This window comes from Ictidomys tridecemlineatus, chromosome 11, assembly GCF_052094955.1.
Source record: "Ictidomys tridecemlineatus isolate mIctTri1 chromosome 11, mIctTri1.hap1, whole genome shotgun sequence".
Taxonomy (NCBI): domain Eukaryota; kingdom Metazoa; phylum Chordata; class Mammalia; order Rodentia; family Sciuridae; genus Ictidomys; species Ictidomys tridecemlineatus.
The window spans coordinates 15,532,634-15,549,644 of NC_135487.1; the positions used below are offsets into that span (position 1 = coordinate 15,532,634).

The following is a 17,011-nucleotide window of genomic DNA, read 5'->3' on the forward strand; positions in this document are numbered from 1 at the left end:
TGGAAGATATCTTTTAAACTGCGTCACGGGATCTTGTATGGGCTTTTTTGCTCTCAGGTTCTTTTGGCCAGAATGTCCCTGTAGGGACTTCTCTCCTCCATTCCAAGCATGTTGCCTGGGTTTCACCTCATCTAACCTCGTCCTTTTCCTCCTACAAGGGAACACTCTTCCCTTCCCCTGAAGCCTTCCTGGGTGGAGAGGTTAGAGCTGAGCTGCTAGAGCTCACACCCTCCTCACCTCTGAGATGGAGAAGACGGGGTTAAACCCTGTGTGCCAGCCAAGAGCCTGTGGAAAGCCTCTGTGCCCAGGAGGAGCACAGCACGCCACGGAGAACTGGGAGAGGCCAGTGTGGCTGAAGCTCAAAGTGCGGGGGTGAGACAGAGGCCGGCGCTGCAGGGCCTCAAAGGCCCTGCCAAGAACAGTGGGGAAATGGAAGCTTTTCTAAATGGCAGGCAGAACAGGGGACTCAACACCACACGATGGGCAACTCTGAAAAGCTGATTCTGGAGCTGGGTGCAGTAGCACACGCCTATAATCCCAGTGGCTCGGGAGGCTGAGGCAGGAGGATGGTGAGTTCAAAGCCAGCCTCAGTCAACTAGCAAGGCCTTAAGCAACTCAGTGAGACCCTGTCTCTAAATAAAATATAAAAAAAAGGGCTGGGGATGTGGCTCAGTGGTTAAGTGCCCCTGGGCTCAATACAAAAACAAATAAACAAACCCTGAGTCCTGTTCTGCACAGTGGAGGACATGGGCAGAATATCCACGGAGGACACAGGACGGCCACTGGGGTGGACACTCGCGATGGACACAGTCTGCCCTGTTCATGCCTTCCTATGTCCTTTTGTGAACCTACACGAGGACCAGCAGATGTGTGGACTTGAGCCGGTTTGTTCTCTTGCTGTATAATCTGGCGCTTTGCCTTTGTAAACAGGTTATTGGAGGGTGGATTCATAGTTGTCCCCCTCACTCTACGCTTAAGTCCCCACGATACTGGGAACACAGTGGAGATTGGACTGTGACTAAAGAAAATTGCCCCAGGGCACCACCTTTAAAAAATCATCCCAAAAAAACCTTTATTGACACTTAATTGATAGTGGCTGCTATTTTATTATGTTGCTGTTGGTTTCTTCTTCTTCTTTTTTTTTTTGTACCAGGCATTGGACCCAGGGTTGCTTGTCCACTGAGCCACATCCCCAGCCTTGTTTATTTTTTATTTTGTGGACAGGGCCCCCTAAGTTGCTGAGACGGCTTTGAACTCGTGATCCTCCTGCCTCAGCCTCCTGAGCTGCTGGGATTATAGGCGTGTGCCACCATGCCTGGCTCTACTGTTGGTTTCTAAACCTTTGGATGGAGGATCAGAGAATGCAAACAAAAGTTAGATAGTCAAGCCTTTCCTTTCCTCAGGGTGCAGCCCGTGGTCAGCAATATCAGTATCACCTGGGAGGCTGTGGGGAGTGAAAAACCTCAGGCTCCATCACAGATGCACTGAATCCAAATCTGTAGTTTAGCATAATTCCCAGGGGTTCCCTCTAATATCAAAGTTCACGGAGCACCTGGGTCTCTAAGCAGCACCCTCTGCATTTCTGCAGACAATATCCGCACCTCAGATACGGCCTGTCACACCCCATCTAGTGTGGAAGTCTATGGTTTCTTTCCCCATCAGTCCATGAATTTCTGGAAGGTAAGGCTGAGCACTGTGTCCAGCTCTAGATGTCCCAGTGACAAACACAACGACAGGGAACAGAAGACCTGGGTCTCAGTCCTGTTCTGCCTGTAGGAGCTGTGGGTGTTGCACCTTCGGGGAGGGAACCCGGCCTTTCCACTGGCCCCTGCAGCTCTAACGGTTGAAAAGCCGGAGATGATGGCAGGTTTCTGAAGAGTCTCTTCACGGGCTGCATCTTCAGGAGAATCCCATGACGGGCAGAAGAAGAGGACGTCACCAGTGGCAGAGGGGACGATGCCCGGGGACATGAGGAGCTCGGGCTATTGTTACGGTTCACCCCAGGGTGCACCCAGTGACCTCCAGATGTCACCCGAGGGGGCAGCAGCAGTACTGCTTCCATTTTTATAGGTAAAGAAGCGGTTCAGAGAGGGTAGGTGACTTGCCCAGGCTCCCCGGAGTACGTGGGCTCGTGCACATTGTCCATTTTAGGTAAAGGCAGCTCAGCCTGGGGCTGATGGAAGGCCAGGGACAGAGACTGAGACCCATGAGGCTCAACAACAGATCTGCTCCCAAGGACTTTTCCAGAAGTTCTCCAGCTTTGCCTAGAGTTCTTATCAGCATGAGAAGCAAGCTGATGTCCTCAAGGGAGAAGCGTGACAAGGCCCCTGGGGCCTGCTGACTTCCTCTGAAGTTGGGGTCACAGATGGAGCCCGGTGGAGCACAGCGCTAGGGCCTGGGCAGGTTCCAAGGCTCAGGGCCTCCAAGGACTGGGAAAGTCCGGGCACTGCCTCTAGAGGAGCCATTTTCCACCTAGAGGGACCTGGTCTGGGGTCCTCAAAGGTCCCCTATAACCAGCTGTGAACAGGGAACAGCAGGGAGTTTGGGAAGAGAGGAGAAGGAGTCGAGATGCTCCTGCCTGGTGTGGGAGTCATATCTCCCCGAGCCAAACCACAGGTTGGCTACGCCCCAAGTATGGCTCTGGGGTGGGGGAGCACTCGTGTTGATCTGTTTTTTTATTTTTGTTTTTCTGTGGTCCTGGGGATTGAACCCAGGGGTGCTCTAATACCTAGCTACACCCCCAGCCTTTTTATTTTTTATTTTGAAACAGAGCCTCACTAAATTGCTGAGGCTGGCCTCAAACTCACGATCCTCCTGTCTTGGCCTCCCAAGTTGCTGGGATGTCAGGCATGTGCCACCCCATTCGGCCTCCTCTGGAATTTTTCAATCCAAAAAAGGCTGTGATTCAGACGGGGGCGGGGAAGGGTGAAAGCAAAGGTCTGCTGGCCCACTGTGAGAGACACGACCCCTCGGTTCTGATGCTCCGGCTTGGCACAGGAGGTCTGTCCATAGATTCTCAGCACTGAACCCCAACTAGGCTCCCCCCATTAGCCATTTATTATTAATAACTGATTACCAGTTTGGGTAAGAATTCTCCCTCCGATCCCTACTACCTCATTCAGAGTTCAGTATTTTTCTTCATTTTAACTTTTATTTTTCTCCAGTTCGGTGGCTCAGCTCGCCCTCTCTGTTGTTTGCCCTCGGATGCTGCGGTCCTGGAGGATGGTCCTGTCAGCAGAACTACAAAACCAAAAAAGCAACAGAATCGGAGAGGTTCCTGTGTCTTCCAGGGAGGGCATTCGGGGACATAAGGAAGAAGGTGGGGTCAGGAGCCACAGGCCAGGATCGGCTGTTATTCGCTGTGTGACCTTGAGCAAATCACTCATCTGTAAAATGGGATCACACGCTGGCCAGTGGGAGAACCAGGTCAGGTAAGAAGTGAGTGGCCCTTCCACGTCCGGCAGGCACACTGCAGCTTCCTGATTAATGGCTGAGAACACACTGTGATTGTCACTAATGCCTTGGGTGGGCTGAGTCTCCCCTATAGCAATGGACGATAACTGAAAATGTTGTCAGAAGCTACATGGCTGCCACCTCTCATGGGTCCTGCCTCTCCGACCAATAGGAGTCAGGGAGGAGGTGCTGGGTTTGTGGCATGCAGGACACCTTCCCCTAGTGACGCCAGTCACAAGAGCGGTCATTTACTGAGCACTTACTCTGGGTGGGGTCGTAGTGTTTATGTTCAACTCATTTCAACCTCACATTTTCCATGAGGTCGATACTAGTGTTACTCCCATCTGTATAGGTAAGCAAGCAGCATTAAATGACTTACCCCCACATCCCAGAATACTAGATGACATCACCAAAATGGCACTCAGAGTGGTTTTTACATATGTGTTCAGGGCTTTTTTTGTGTGGTTGTGCAAGTTGTTGACTGCACAAAGTGCCTAGACTAAGGGGTACGCTGAGGCTGAAACAGCCCACACTCTGATTGCTGTGTATCCTGGGACAGGGCTATCCCCCCGCCCCCACTGCCACAGTACTGGAGATTGAACCTAGGGGCATTCTGCCATGGACCTACATCCCCATCCCCAGCCCTTTTTATTTTTTATTTTGAAACACAGTCTTGCTAAATTACGAGGCTGGCCTGGACTTATAATCCTGTGCTGAGACTGCAGGTGTGCACACTATTCCCGGCAGAGCCATCTTTTTTTAATTTGACAAAGATGCCAGAGAGCAGCCAGAGAGGCCGTGAGGCCCGTAATGCCTTACACATGTCCTCTGCAGAACGGCACCGTGGGCTGGATATTCCAACCCCCACATTACAGATGAGGAAATCCAGGCCTGGAGAGTGGGGGCCGTGAGCTAGGCCATTCTGTAAGTAGTAAAGCCAGGATTTGAGCCTGGTGCCAAAGTCCCTGCTCTAAACCACTAGACCACTGCACAGACCCACCCATGAGTGCTCAAAAAGTAAATAAAGGAAACAGGCACAACCATCTGGCCTTTACCTGAAACCATATGGCAATTCTACAGAGGCCCGAGTGAGGCTGTGGAGCCGGCCCTCTATCAGAAAATCAATTGATCAGGAACTGGAAGCCTTGGTCTTCAGAGCTCTGAACTCTGGAATTTAACTCTTTCTCTGGCTCTGTTTCCTCATCGGAAAGTGAGACTGCCACCACTTCTTACTGTTTGCAGAGTCTGTGTGCATATGTATCCATCCTCACATCAACCCTTGGATAAAGGTATTCTGGCCACCCTTCTGCTCAGAGAGGCAAGTGACATGTTCAGGGTCACACAGCAAGGAGGGAGGAACGGGACATGAAGCCAGGGCTCCTGGCTCCCAATCAACAGCTTTGGGCCCCTTGCTAAGCATCTTAGAACTGTTGGAGCCCCATGGCCTGCCTGATGGCCCAAAGGTCACCCAGCGCACAAACAAGTGAGATAAATCAGATGGACTGGACACTGGCACAATCACGTGACCACACCCAGTTCCCTCAGGAGAAGGCTTGGCGGGGAGGAGCACTCGGGGAGGAGTCTCTTCTTGGCTCAGAACAAAGCCTCTGCCTCTGCCTCTGTGGGGAGCGGGGCAGCCTGGGGCCCCAGCCTTGGGAAACTTCCAGAACTGCCTCAGGAAGAGAGGATGCACAGCAGGCCCGGGGAGCTCTCCCCCCCACCCCCACAGGGCTCAGCAGCAGCAGGTCAGAGGAACCACCATCTGTGAAAGCACTTTGCAAAGAGGTGCGGTCCCAGGGCCAGGGCCATTGTCTCCCCTCCCCTCCGTGCGCCTCAGGAAGCGGATTCCATCTGCGCGCCAAAGACAGACTTGCCCACCCATCAGTAAAATGGAGGATGCTGCTCCCACCCCAGCTGGGCGCCCTTCCAGAACTAACACATGCATGTGCTCTCTCTCCCCGCTGCCCCAAGCAACCTGCCACTCTGCCTGGCTCTGCAGGCCTACTCCGCGCCGGCTGGCAACGCCCCAGGCATGAGGCCCTTCTGGGAGGTGGGGATAGTTCTTCTTACTTGGGGCGGGGTCTGTGGGTGATGAGGGAGGGAGACAGACAGACTACAGACCTTCCAGCGATTCCCGCATTCATTGCACAGGACGAAGGTGGTCATGGGCTCGTCGGCGCTGCGCGTTTGCACCTGAGAGAGAACCAGCCGTGAAGTCGCTCTGCGGATCTGGAGCCTGCTGTGGCTTCCCCTGTCTAGTGGGTCCGGATCCCAGGGGTTGGCACTGATCTTCCTGCCCCACTTTGGCAACTCCCTCTCCCCGGGCTGTCCATGAGTCGCCCCCAGCACCTCAACGGCTCAGCCTGGCCTTCCACTTGCACTTGGGTTGATCTTTCCGAACTGATCTCTCTGCTGTGGCCTCCCACAGGCCGCATGCAGGCCTCACCCCGAACACAGACGCGCCCAGCCCACCAGCGCAGGAGTGAGCCGGGAGCACTTTAGAAATCACCTCGTTCATCTTTATTTTACCAATGGAAGGACGGAGGCCTGGAGAGGAAAAGGGGCTTGGAGGCCCAGGGGCCTCAGTTTCCCTGGTTATAACCAAGAAGCCGGCTCCACACGGCTCAGTTCCCTTCCGGCCATCAGTGACTCTAGGGGACGGCCCCCTGTGTGTCTGGCTCTTCTCATTCTTACCTCAGGGCAGGCCAGAATACACTGGTCCCGCCTCCTCATCACACGGCCAACTGTTCTACAGCCAGAAAATGTTCTAGAAGCCGCAGAAGCACCACTGTGGTATCCCAAGCCTGGCCCTGGTCTCTGCGGCCTGGAGAACCTCAGCCCTTTCTCCCCTCGGGCTCCTTCCTAAGCATCTCTCTGGCTCACCACCTCCACAGCCCCTGGCTCCTCTTCCGCAGGCCCAGCCTGCAGCACCGGTACCTGGTTATAGGTGCAGTTCTTCTTCTTGCATTTGCTGCACTGGAAGAGATCGGTGGTGGTGCCGCCAGTCTTGGCCATCTGGTGCTCCCGGATGGCCTCCTGGGTCATGGCGTTCCTCAACTCCTTCAGCTCGTCACTGGCCATTTCCTGGAGAGAAATGAGCCTGTCCGTGAGGGCTGACGGCCCCACACCTGCTTGGCGGTGCTGGGGATTGAACCCAGGGCCTTGTGCATGCGAGGCAAGTACTTTACCACCTGAGCTAGATCCCCAGCCCCCACCCCACCTCCCTGCTTTCTAGAGCATCTGAACAGAGGAGGGAGCATGCCTGATAGAGTACGAGGAGCTAGCGGGAGGCCTGGCTTTCTGGTCCTCCCCAGCTGGGAAAATGCTGGACCTGAAGCATCCCTATCCCCATTCCATCTCTGGCTGCAAGGTCAAACCTGGGGGCTCTGGCTGGGCCAAGGTCAGCTGGGGCGTGTATGGGAGGGTAGCAGGCAAACAGCCGGTGCCTGGGATTAGTGCTGTGGCTCATTCCACCAGGCCTGCCCCCGCCCCCTTGCCTGCCAGGACCTTGGCCTGGATTGAACCACTGCCCATCTGATCTATATGTCCTGTGTCCCCTAACCCTTCCAGTCTAGACTTGACCCAGAGCCTGTTCCAGCTATGAGCACTGCCCGATACGTCCTGCCTCTGGGAGCCGTGGCCCAGCTATCCACGACTTGCTGCCGCCATCCCCGCCCTCAGCAGAACCCTGAGGCGTCTGGGCTCACAGGTGAGCCAAGTGCTCACCTGTGCTGATCCCCTCCCACAGACCCACCGTGGACTGGCAGGGTCTGCATTACCCAGACCCTTCCCTTCCCGTCCCCTGGCTACTGGATTCCCCTTAAGCCTCTGCCACAGGAGAGGAGAGAAGGGCATGCTCAGCTGGAGGCAGCGCCACCTAAGAGCTGTGCGGGGAAAGGAATACAACTGAAGCCGAGACGGAAGCGGACATGGTGTTGGCCGGCGACCTCAATTGTTGCCGTCTGTCAGGCTTCCGCAGGGAACAGACTCGGCATAAAGGTCAAATGGTTTCAGTGTGTTGTCCCTGCATTGTAACCACTCAGGCTTCTTGGTCAAAAGCATATTCCTGACTCTGAAATGCCAAGAGCAGACCCAGGAACATACATTTTTTTTTTTTTTAACCAGTGTCCCCAGGTTGTTCCGGTGCACACTAAGGTTTAAGCCCTGTTGTGTTAAATTCGTAGGTGAGGGCCTCACCCCTCGCAGGAACAATAAGAGAAAGATAAGTCAACCCAGGGTCACGGAAGCTAAAAGCTGCTGCCTTTAATTTGGGGGAACTGTCCAGAGTGTAATGCAGCCAGCCATTTGAAATTTATCAGATGCCAATTTACTGAATGCCTTTAACTGGTGTTAAATGGGCTTTGGCGATGGGAGTGCCTGATTCCTTGGAAGCACCTGTCAGTTTACCTGGTGTAAATATTCCCACGGTGGTCAACTTCTTTTCTCTCTTTCTTTTTTTGTACTGGGAACACTGAACCACTGAGCCACATCCCCAGCCCTTTTTTATATTCAATTTGGAGACATGGCCTCGCTGAGTTGCTTAGGGCCTCGCTAAGTTGCTGAGGCTGGTTTTGAACTTGTGATCCTCCTGCCTCCGCCTCCCATGCTGTTGGGATTACTGGTGTGTGCAGTTGCGCCAGGCACCAGTCAATGTCAAGCTACTTCAGTGATGTAACTGAGTGCTGCACACACTTAGCTCTGGAGCTGGCAGCAGCTGGCTGGGCACACCACAGCCCCCAGGCTGCCAGGCTCCAGACAGGAAGCTTTGGTCCCTGCCCCATAACCAAAGAGGGAAGGGAGTCCAGAGCAGAGGTGTGCAGGTGCCGGAAGCTCACCTCCCTTGGGAAGGGCTGGTGCCTGGGAAGGGCCTGGGAAGGGCTGGTCAAAAAGACGCTGATGACCTTAGCCAGTCTCCACAGATAGATTCTCAGGAGATGGTACATTGCAGACACAAAGAATAGCAGGCAGACACGAAAGAGCAGAAGACCAGGACAGCGTGTTTGGGGACGGGTATGATGGGTGGGTTCAAGTTGAGGAGCGTGGGAAACATGGCGGGAGGCTAGATCCTGGAAGGAGGGTGTTAAGTGCCTGCTAACAGAGAACAGGAAAAACTATCCACCCACCCGCCATCCCACTGACCTCTCTCAGAGTCACATGGAATCAGCCAGTGGTAGAGCCCTTGCTGAGCATGCGCCAGGCCCTGGCTTCCACCCCCTGCTCCACCAGAACACAAACACACGAGGAATGAGCACACTGATGTAGAAAACAGGTGCTCAACTCAGCAGAGAAGAGCCCCAACTGTGAATTCAGTAAGGACCTGCCCAACATATTTTTTTCTCCCCCAGAACTAGAGATTTAACCCAGGGGTGCTCTACCACTGAGCCGCACCCCCAGCCCTTTCTTATTCAGAGACAGACTCTAAGTTTTTCAGGATGGCCTTGAACTTCTTGGTCCTCCTGCCTCAGCCTGCAGGGTTGCTGGGATTACAGGCATGTGCCACTCTGCCTACCATCATTTTTCTTACTGAAACAACACTGTCCTGTATTTCTTTCCTTTTAAAAAAATTTGATTGGGCTGGGGATGTGGCTCAAGTGGTAGCGCACTCATCTGGCATGCGCGGGGCGCTGGGTTTGATCCCCAACACCACATAAAAATAAAAAATAAAGATATTGTATCCACCTAAAAACTAAAAAATAAATATTTAAAAAATTTGATTGATTGATTGATTGTGGTGCTAGGGACCAAACCCAGGGCCTCGGGCATCCTTGGCAAGCTCCACCACTGAGCCATGTCCCCAGCCCTGTCTTGTATTTCTTATAGAAACTTCTTTCTTGGGGCAAGAGATGACCCAGGAGGAAACTCCCAGGTATTTCAATGCTGAGATTCTAACCCCTAAAGTGATGGGATTTGGATGTAGGGTCCTTGGGAGGAGATTAGGTCTGGAGGGCTGTGGGATCACTTTTATAGAGGCCAGAGACGCTCACTCTTCCTTCCAGGTGAGGTGATCACATGAGAGAGCTGTCTGTAAGGAATGAGGCCCTCACCCTCACCAGATGGAACCTGCCAGCACCCTGATTTTGGACTTTCAGCACTCAGCACTGAATGAGTCTGTCGTGCATCGGTTGCCCGACGGGGGGATTTTTGTTACAGCAACCTGAACTAAGATACTGGTAAGCTGACTTGCAATTTGCAATCATGGACATCCACTTCCATTTGTCAAAAAGATCAGATATTTTAAATTAAGTGGAAAGATAACCCTGGTGCTCATTTGCCAAGTTCCCACTTTACCTTAGAGCCAGAGCTCTTTGTTGTTTGGGTATTTGAGGAAGGCAGTGAGCCCTCTCCCCGAAACGTAGATATACACCTACTGTAACACACACACTCATCACACCACACGCACGCCAAACACCAGACACACCCTGCACATCACACACATACTATGCAGACTCCACATAGCACACAGAGCACACACACACACACATACACACAAACACCAAACACATCACACACGCCACACATACACACAACACACAGATCACAGTGATCAGTGGGTTCCCAGACACCCTGAGGCCCAGCCAGGATCCAGGGACCTAACACTTTCACTCTTTCTTGGGGTCACTTCAATTCTCCAATTTTGGTGTGTGTTGGGGGGCACCAGGGATTGAACTCAGAGGCACTTGACCACTGAGCCACATCCACTTTCCTTTTTTATATATTATTTAGAGACAGGGTCTCATTGAGTTGCTTAAGGCCTTGCTAGTTGCTGAGGCTGGCTTTGAACTTACAATCCTCCTCAGTTTTCTTATCAACAAAATGGGGATATTTCCTCCTCTATGACACCATGTGAAGGGTTACAGGAAATGATAGGTGAAGGAGCCCATCACTCACTGACCCTGATGGGAGCCTTGCCTTGAGGCCCAGGAAGCCCCGGGTTCATCTTCTCCTGTATCACACATCTGTTACTTCATGTATATCAACTCATTTAGTCCCTCCCAAGAGAGCAGTTCTGATTCTCATCCTCATTTTGTAGAGGGAAAAACTGAGCATAGAGAGGTTAAATAGTTCATCCAAGGTCACACAGATAAGTGGCAGAATCAGAATTCAAAGGCTGACACGGTTCAGGGCTTCTGAGGACTGTACTATCGCTTCTCAAACGGTCTCTCCCCTACTGACCCCTCTAGGCTGGGTCAGTCCTCCCCCCTGTAAGTTCCCGCAGTGGCATTATTTACCACTCGGTATCATAATTAAAATCTGACTCCTCACCTTGGACTCCTGTCCTGGCCAGGGCCCTGGGAACTGGGATACAGGACTGACCAAGAGAGAAGCAGAGAAAGGTGGGTGCCCTGGGGCCAGACAGCTGCCTCCAGGCTTCAGCGCTTTCTAGCTGCGTGCAGCGGCACACTGGCCGACCTCAGTGTCCTCATCTGTAACATGGGGACGGCACATTTCTATCTTATGGCCGCGGTCCCTGTGCTTACACAGCACTTCATACAAGGTGCCTGTGTTCATCATCTTGATGGTTCTCGAGGTCCTGTGGGGGGGCTGAGATGATTCTGGTGGGAAAAGGGCCTTGGGCACAGTGGAGGGGCCTGGCCTCCCACACTCCCACCCAGAGGCCCCGCGGTCCTTACCTCTGCCGTCATCTTGGCTATGAGCCCAGCGGAAATGGCCCCGCTGAGCACATTCCGCCTCAAGCCAGGGTTCCTGGGGTCCTTGAGGTTGCTGATGCGGCTGCGCACGCGGTTCCGGTATTTCATGTCTGTGCTCTTGAGCTCCTGGTAGATATGTGACAAGGTCAAGGGACAGCCTGCCACTCACAGAGGGGCACAGAGGATCAGAATCCAGAGCCATGTCCTCCTCTCCTTGGACTCTACAGGGGTTGGCGGCACCTTTGTGGCCTCTGACTGGCCACTGGAGGTAGTAGCACTTGGACATTTGGGGTCATCTAAGTATCACAGACAGGAACACCCTCCATGGAGTGACTAATGGTAGCAAGCAATATGGTGTCAAGGACCCTGGGGAACAGGCACCCTGCTTTTTCTAAGCCTCTTGTGTGACTTCAGATAAGTCACATGACTTCTCTGTACCTCAGTTGCCTTATTTATAAAATATAGTATTGGAGCTGGGCAGGATGGTACATGCCCATAATCTCAGTGATGTGGGAGGCTGAGGCAGGAGGATGGCAAGTTTGAGGCCAGCCTCAGTAACTTAGTGAGACAGTCTCAAAATAAAAAAAATAAAAGGGCTTGGGATGTAGTTTGGTGATAAAGTGTCCAGGGGTTCAATCCCTAGTACCACTAAATAAGTAAATAAGTAAAATTCAGTGTTGTTAGAAAGATACAGTGAGTTCACTGGCATGGTGTCTGGAACGTATCAAATGTTCAACATTATGGGCTGTGAGGACAATGACAAGATGAGGAGAATCTCTAGTTTGGAAGGGACCTTGGAGGTTTTAAGTACAGCTATAGAGAAGATTAAAAGCTACATGTTGGGGCTGGGGTTGTGGCTCAGCGGTAGAGCGCTCGACTTGCATGTGTGGGACCCTGGGTTTGATCCTCAGCACCACATAAAAATAAATAAGTGAATAAAGGTATTGTGTCCAACTACAACTAAAAAATAAATTAGTTAAAAAAAAAAAAAAAAGCTACATGTTGACCAGGTGCTGTGGCCCACACCCCTGTAATCCCAGCAACTCGGGAGGCTGAGGCAGGAGGATCGCAAGTTCAAAGCCAGCTTCAGCAACTTAGTGAGAGCTTGTCTCAAAATTTAAAAAAATAAAAAGGGCTGGGTGTGTAACTCAGTGGTAGGACTCTTGTCTAGTATGTGTAAGGCCCTGGGTTCAATCCCCAGTGTACTGGGCGGCTGGGGGCAGGGGGCAGGGGGCAGGGATACATATTTAATATTCTAAGAAGTACTGCAAGGGGCTGGGGATGTGGCTCAAGCGGTAGCACGCTCTCCTGGCATGCGTGCAGCCCGGGTTCGATCCTCAGCACCACATACCAACAAAGATGTTGTGTCCGCCGAGAACTAAAAAATAAGTATTAAAAATTCTGTCTCTCTCTCTCTTCTCTCTCTCTTAAAAAAAAAAAAAAAAGAAGTACTGCAAAAAAAAAAGCGTTGAACTTTGCGTGACATGGTGTACCCAACATATTTGGTCATAGATTCCCCCTCCTATATTTTCCCTTCCCTTGGGCACTATGTACTAGAAACGAGCTCAGGGATGCTCTACTGCTGAGCTACATCCTGTTTCTGCTTTTTGGTTCTGTGGATTTAAGCCAGGGGTACTTTACCATTGGGCCATAGCTCCAGCCTTTTGGTTTTTTTATTTTGAAACAGGGTCTTGCCAAATTGCTTAGGGCCTTGTTAAGTTGTTGAGGCTGGCTTTGAACTTGCTATCCTCCTGCCTCAGCTTCCTGAGCCGCTGGGATTATAGGTGTGTGCCACCATGCCCAGCATTTTTTATTTTGAGACAGGGTCTCACTAAATTGCCCAGACTGCCCTAAATTTTGTGATCCTCCTGCCTCAGCCTGGGATTAGCTGGGATTAGAGGCCTGTACCGCTGCGCCCGGCCCCTCTCCTCCTTTCCTTTGGTAATCGCCCTGACCATGATTTTCATCCCATAGAACCCACCTCAGGAATGGCTGACCAGGGACTCCTTCTCCTATTACTAGACGAGGAAGCTGAGGCTTGCAAAGGGTGCAGGCTCAAGGTCACAGGGCAGATTCCCGGCAGACAGGGCTGGAGGCCAGACCCCCTCTTAACAGCAGTGCTCTGGCAGCTCACCCTGCAGGAAGCTGCCCCTGGCCACCGACCATAGTGAGTTTCTTTCCCACCGCTGCATCCCAGATGGGCCTCCCTCCCCTCCACCCTCTGGAGCAGCTCGGGAACACAGCCTCATTTTCTGGCTCTCCTGAGCCAAGCAGAATCAGGAAAACAAAGCGGTTGCTGGGAAAAGCCACATACAGAGGAGCCCGCGGGGGACGTGCAGGACGAAGGCAGCCGACTCTCCAGAAATGGTGGGGAGGCAGGAGGTATTATTGCTGTTTACAGCGATTGTGGTTTTAATACCGTAAAAGTGTGAAAAGAAAAGAATATGTCACGATGCAATTTGAGAGTCAAAATATGTGTCGGGAAACCTTCCATGCAGGATTTCTGGATCATGTATCTGTCGCTATGCAGGACAGAATGTGGGGACAGTTGGGCTGGCCACACCCCCCCCTCAGTCTATCTCTGACTCCTCCATTTCCTAAACCCAAGAAGGAAGAGCGGGAGGGCAACCCTTGGGGTCTGACCCCTCAGAAGGGGTGTGGCCTGTGCTGCACACATGCCACGTAGGTTCAGGGGTCTCCAAAGAGGACCAGGCTTTTCTGGGGACACAGAGAATTCAAGCCCTACATCCATCCTCTGGGCTATAAGGTTTGTGCAGTGTCCATGTCCTTTCCTTTAGAGAGGGACATTCGGTAGAAGTAGCGAATGAGGAAGGAAAGCCAGGAGGAAAACCAGGTTTGAGGCCATCCACTTAGTTTCAAACTGGGCTTGGGGATAGAGGGACCTGCTTAGAGGGGTGGCCGTTGTGGAGAAAATGAAGTCCTGACACCCTGGGTGGGCTCAGCCTTCCTGGATTAACAGGAGAGGATGGCAGCGTGTTTGTTGAGGCCTTGGGTAGTTCTAGTCGCTGGATGTATAGAGAGAAACTTCCAGAAAACATGTTGGGGGACTTAGGGTTGGCTTCAGGCAGGATGTGGAAGCAATCAAGCTTGCTGTCTGCAGATTTGGCCCTGGGCCTCTCTGACAGACCTAGCTGGAACCCAGGAGGTCTGGAAAGGGCCACTCACACCCCATGTGACATTTAGACTCCCTCTCTCCTGGGTATTCTGTCCCCTCCCTCCGCACCTCTTTGTCTCTGACAGGCAAACCTTTGTCTTCAGTAAAAAGACATTCCATGCATTCACTCAGCAGGGCACAGTGGAGGGAGAGACTCTTTCCCAAGCAGAATCCTCTGGACTAATGGGCCTATAGCAGTGAGGTCGCCCCTCCCTGTCTACACAAGGGCCCTTTCAGACAGGAAGCGGGGAGCAGGGCCTGTGGAAATCCAAAGGCCAAAGCCTCCAGTCAGACCTGACACTCAGTAGCTCCTGGGCCTCAGCTTCCTCATCTATACAATGGGAACAGCAGCTCACACCTCAGAGATTGTCAGGAGCCTTAACAGAGACAGGAAGCACCAGGTGCACAGCGCACACGCCTGGTACAACATCAGGGGGTCAAACATGGCGATGTACTATCCGAGGGAGGAAGAGGGGAAAGGCCACGCGGGAGACCTGCTTCCTGTCTGACCACCCAGATCCACGTTAGGATCTGGCACAGCGGCTGGAACCCAGCAGTTCAAATCCCAACTCTGCCACCTCCATCCGCTGCAGGAGCTTCGGCAAGTGGCAACCTCCCTGCACCTCTGTGCCCCACCGACAACGGTTCCATCAGGGAACCTTGTGGGGCTGTCCTCCGTGGTGGCTGAGGTGCTTAACAAGAGGCTGGGGCTGTCCCCAGAGCCTGCCCATCACCAGGCCGTCCAGTCACCCACAGACCCGGCACCCTTCAAGGATATGGTCTTCGATTTCTGAAGCCATCTTGTCGCAGTTGACGCCATAATCCTTGTAATCATCTGAAAGAGACCAGGACATACAGATATGAGCCAGACTCGACTGCCACCAACAGAGGTACCTGCTTGAGCTGGGGACAGCAGTGCTCCCTTTCCACTCCCAGGAAGTGGTGCTGGGGAAGGGGCACCTCGCCTGCCCTGGGGAGCCCCTTTCCCTGGCCCACGAGCTCTCACCTTCTGCCCTCAGGGCCGCTGACAGCATCTCCACACACTTGTCCCGGACAGAGTCCCCTGTGAGATAGCAGGGCGCCAGGAGGCAGACGGAGGGGGCAAACGTGGGAGTGGAGGGGCTGCTGGGTGTTTTGGGGGTCTCTGCTCTTGATCTGCTGCTGTTTGATCTGAGGATGACAATCAGTGATAGACAAGTTGACGTTACGTGGACAAGGCATCGATGGAGCACCATTCTGGATGTTTATAGGGGTGTTCTCTCTTGCTCCTCTTCACAACCTGATGAGGCAGGTCCTATTTTAGGTACTTGATACAGATCATCTCATTTAATCCCCATAACAATTCCATGAGGTCAATGCTATTCTCATCCCAACTTTAGAGGTGCATCTTAGACGTACATCCATTTAAAGATGCACTTGACTCAGATGACACCTCTGGGAGCCAACAGGATTCAAACCCAGCAGTGCACTTCCTGGGAACCCACACTCTTGACCAACCACCGTGCTTTACAAGTCATAGGACAGGTGACGCCACCCATAACGCTACAATCTGTTGAGCATCGTACTAGTTTCTCTCCACCTATGGACTTGTAAGAATATGAGCCATTTTTTACTTCAGTAACTATGTATTAGGCACCATTCTGCAGGCTCTGTGCTAAGAACAAGGACGAAGCAACCAACCAGGCATGGCTTCTCCCTCTAGGAGCTGGAGTCCTGTGAGTACAGGCTGGCTCCAGCCAGGTGCCTGAGGGCCACCAGGTACTTTACCAGCATTTTGTGTGTGTGTGTGTGTGTGTGTGTGTGTGTGTGGTGCTAGGGATTGAACCCAGTGCCTTGTGCATGCAAGACAAGCACTCTACCAACTGAGCTAGAGCCCCAGCCCCTTTACCAGCATTTTCTACTTTGATCCCCACAGCAGCACCTCTGAGATTGTGAACCCAGGGCAGCCTGGTTCCAGTGCCTTCGTTCTTGGCTCTGGGGTGTACTGCCTAAGACCAATCTCCTTTTTTAAAAAAAGCAAATATAAATGCACACACACAGAGATGACAGGAAAACTAAACAGGTGTCTTAGTTCAGGCACCCATAACAAAATGCCACAGAAAGATGGCTTCAAAAGCAGAAAGTTAACTGCATGCAATGGCGTATGCCTATAATTCCAGTGGCTCAGGAGGCTGAGGCAGGAGAACTGTGAGTCCCCAGCCAGCCTTAGCAACCTGCAAGGCCCTAAGCAACTTAGTGAGACCCTGTCTCTAAATAAATAAAATATAAAAAAAGGCTGGGGATGTGGCTCAGAGGTTAAGCACACCTGGGTTCAATCCCTGGTACAAAAAAAAAAAAAAAAAAACAGAAATTTATGCCTCACAGTTCTAGAAACTGGGAAGTCCAAGATCAAGGTGCTAGCCAATTCAGTTTCTGGTGAGGATTCTTTCTGGCTTGTAAATGGCTACTTGTTGCTGTTTCCACATGGGGAAGAGCCAGTGAGTTCTCTGGTGTCTCTTTTTATAAGGATGCTAACCCTAATGGATCAGGTCTCCACCCTTGCGATTTCCTTTAGCCTTAAAGTCTCCATAAAGGTCCTACCTCCAAATGAAGTCATATCGGGGTTTGAGGCTTTAAGGGTGGGTATCATATGGATTTGGGTATCACAAACATTGAGTCCACAAACCATGTTAATAGTAATTATCTCTCAGATATTTAGGGATCGTAAGAGATTTTTATTGTAAGAGTTTTTTGC

General features: G+C 52.1%; 1 protein-coding gene across 2 annotated transcripts in view; it reads right to left on the reverse strand.

Annotated features, from left to right (window-relative positions):
- Window positions 1–2,657: 2,657 nt before the first annotated feature.
- Window positions 2,658–17,011, reverse strand: part of Tcea3 (transcription elongation factor A3) — a 38,526-nt gene continuing 24,172 nt past the window's right edge. For both annotated transcript variants that reach the window (XM_078025591.1, XM_078025590.1), the window contains exons 6-11: window positions 15,284–15,447; window positions 15,051–15,112; window positions 11,085–11,234; window positions 6,391–6,537; window positions 5,575–5,646; window positions 2,658–3,240 (exon numbers count right to left, since the gene is read on the reverse strand). In XM_078025591.1, the coding sequence (XP_077881717.1) occupies window positions 3,232–3,240; window positions 5,575–5,646; window positions 6,391–6,537; window positions 11,085–11,234; window positions 15,051–15,112; window positions 15,284–15,447 (604 nt within the window). In that variant the 3' untranslated portion in view covers window positions 2,658–3,231. The remainder of the gene's footprint in view (window positions 3,241–5,574; window positions 5,647–6,390; window positions 6,538–11,084; window positions 11,235–15,050; window positions 15,113–15,283; window positions 15,448–17,011) is intronic.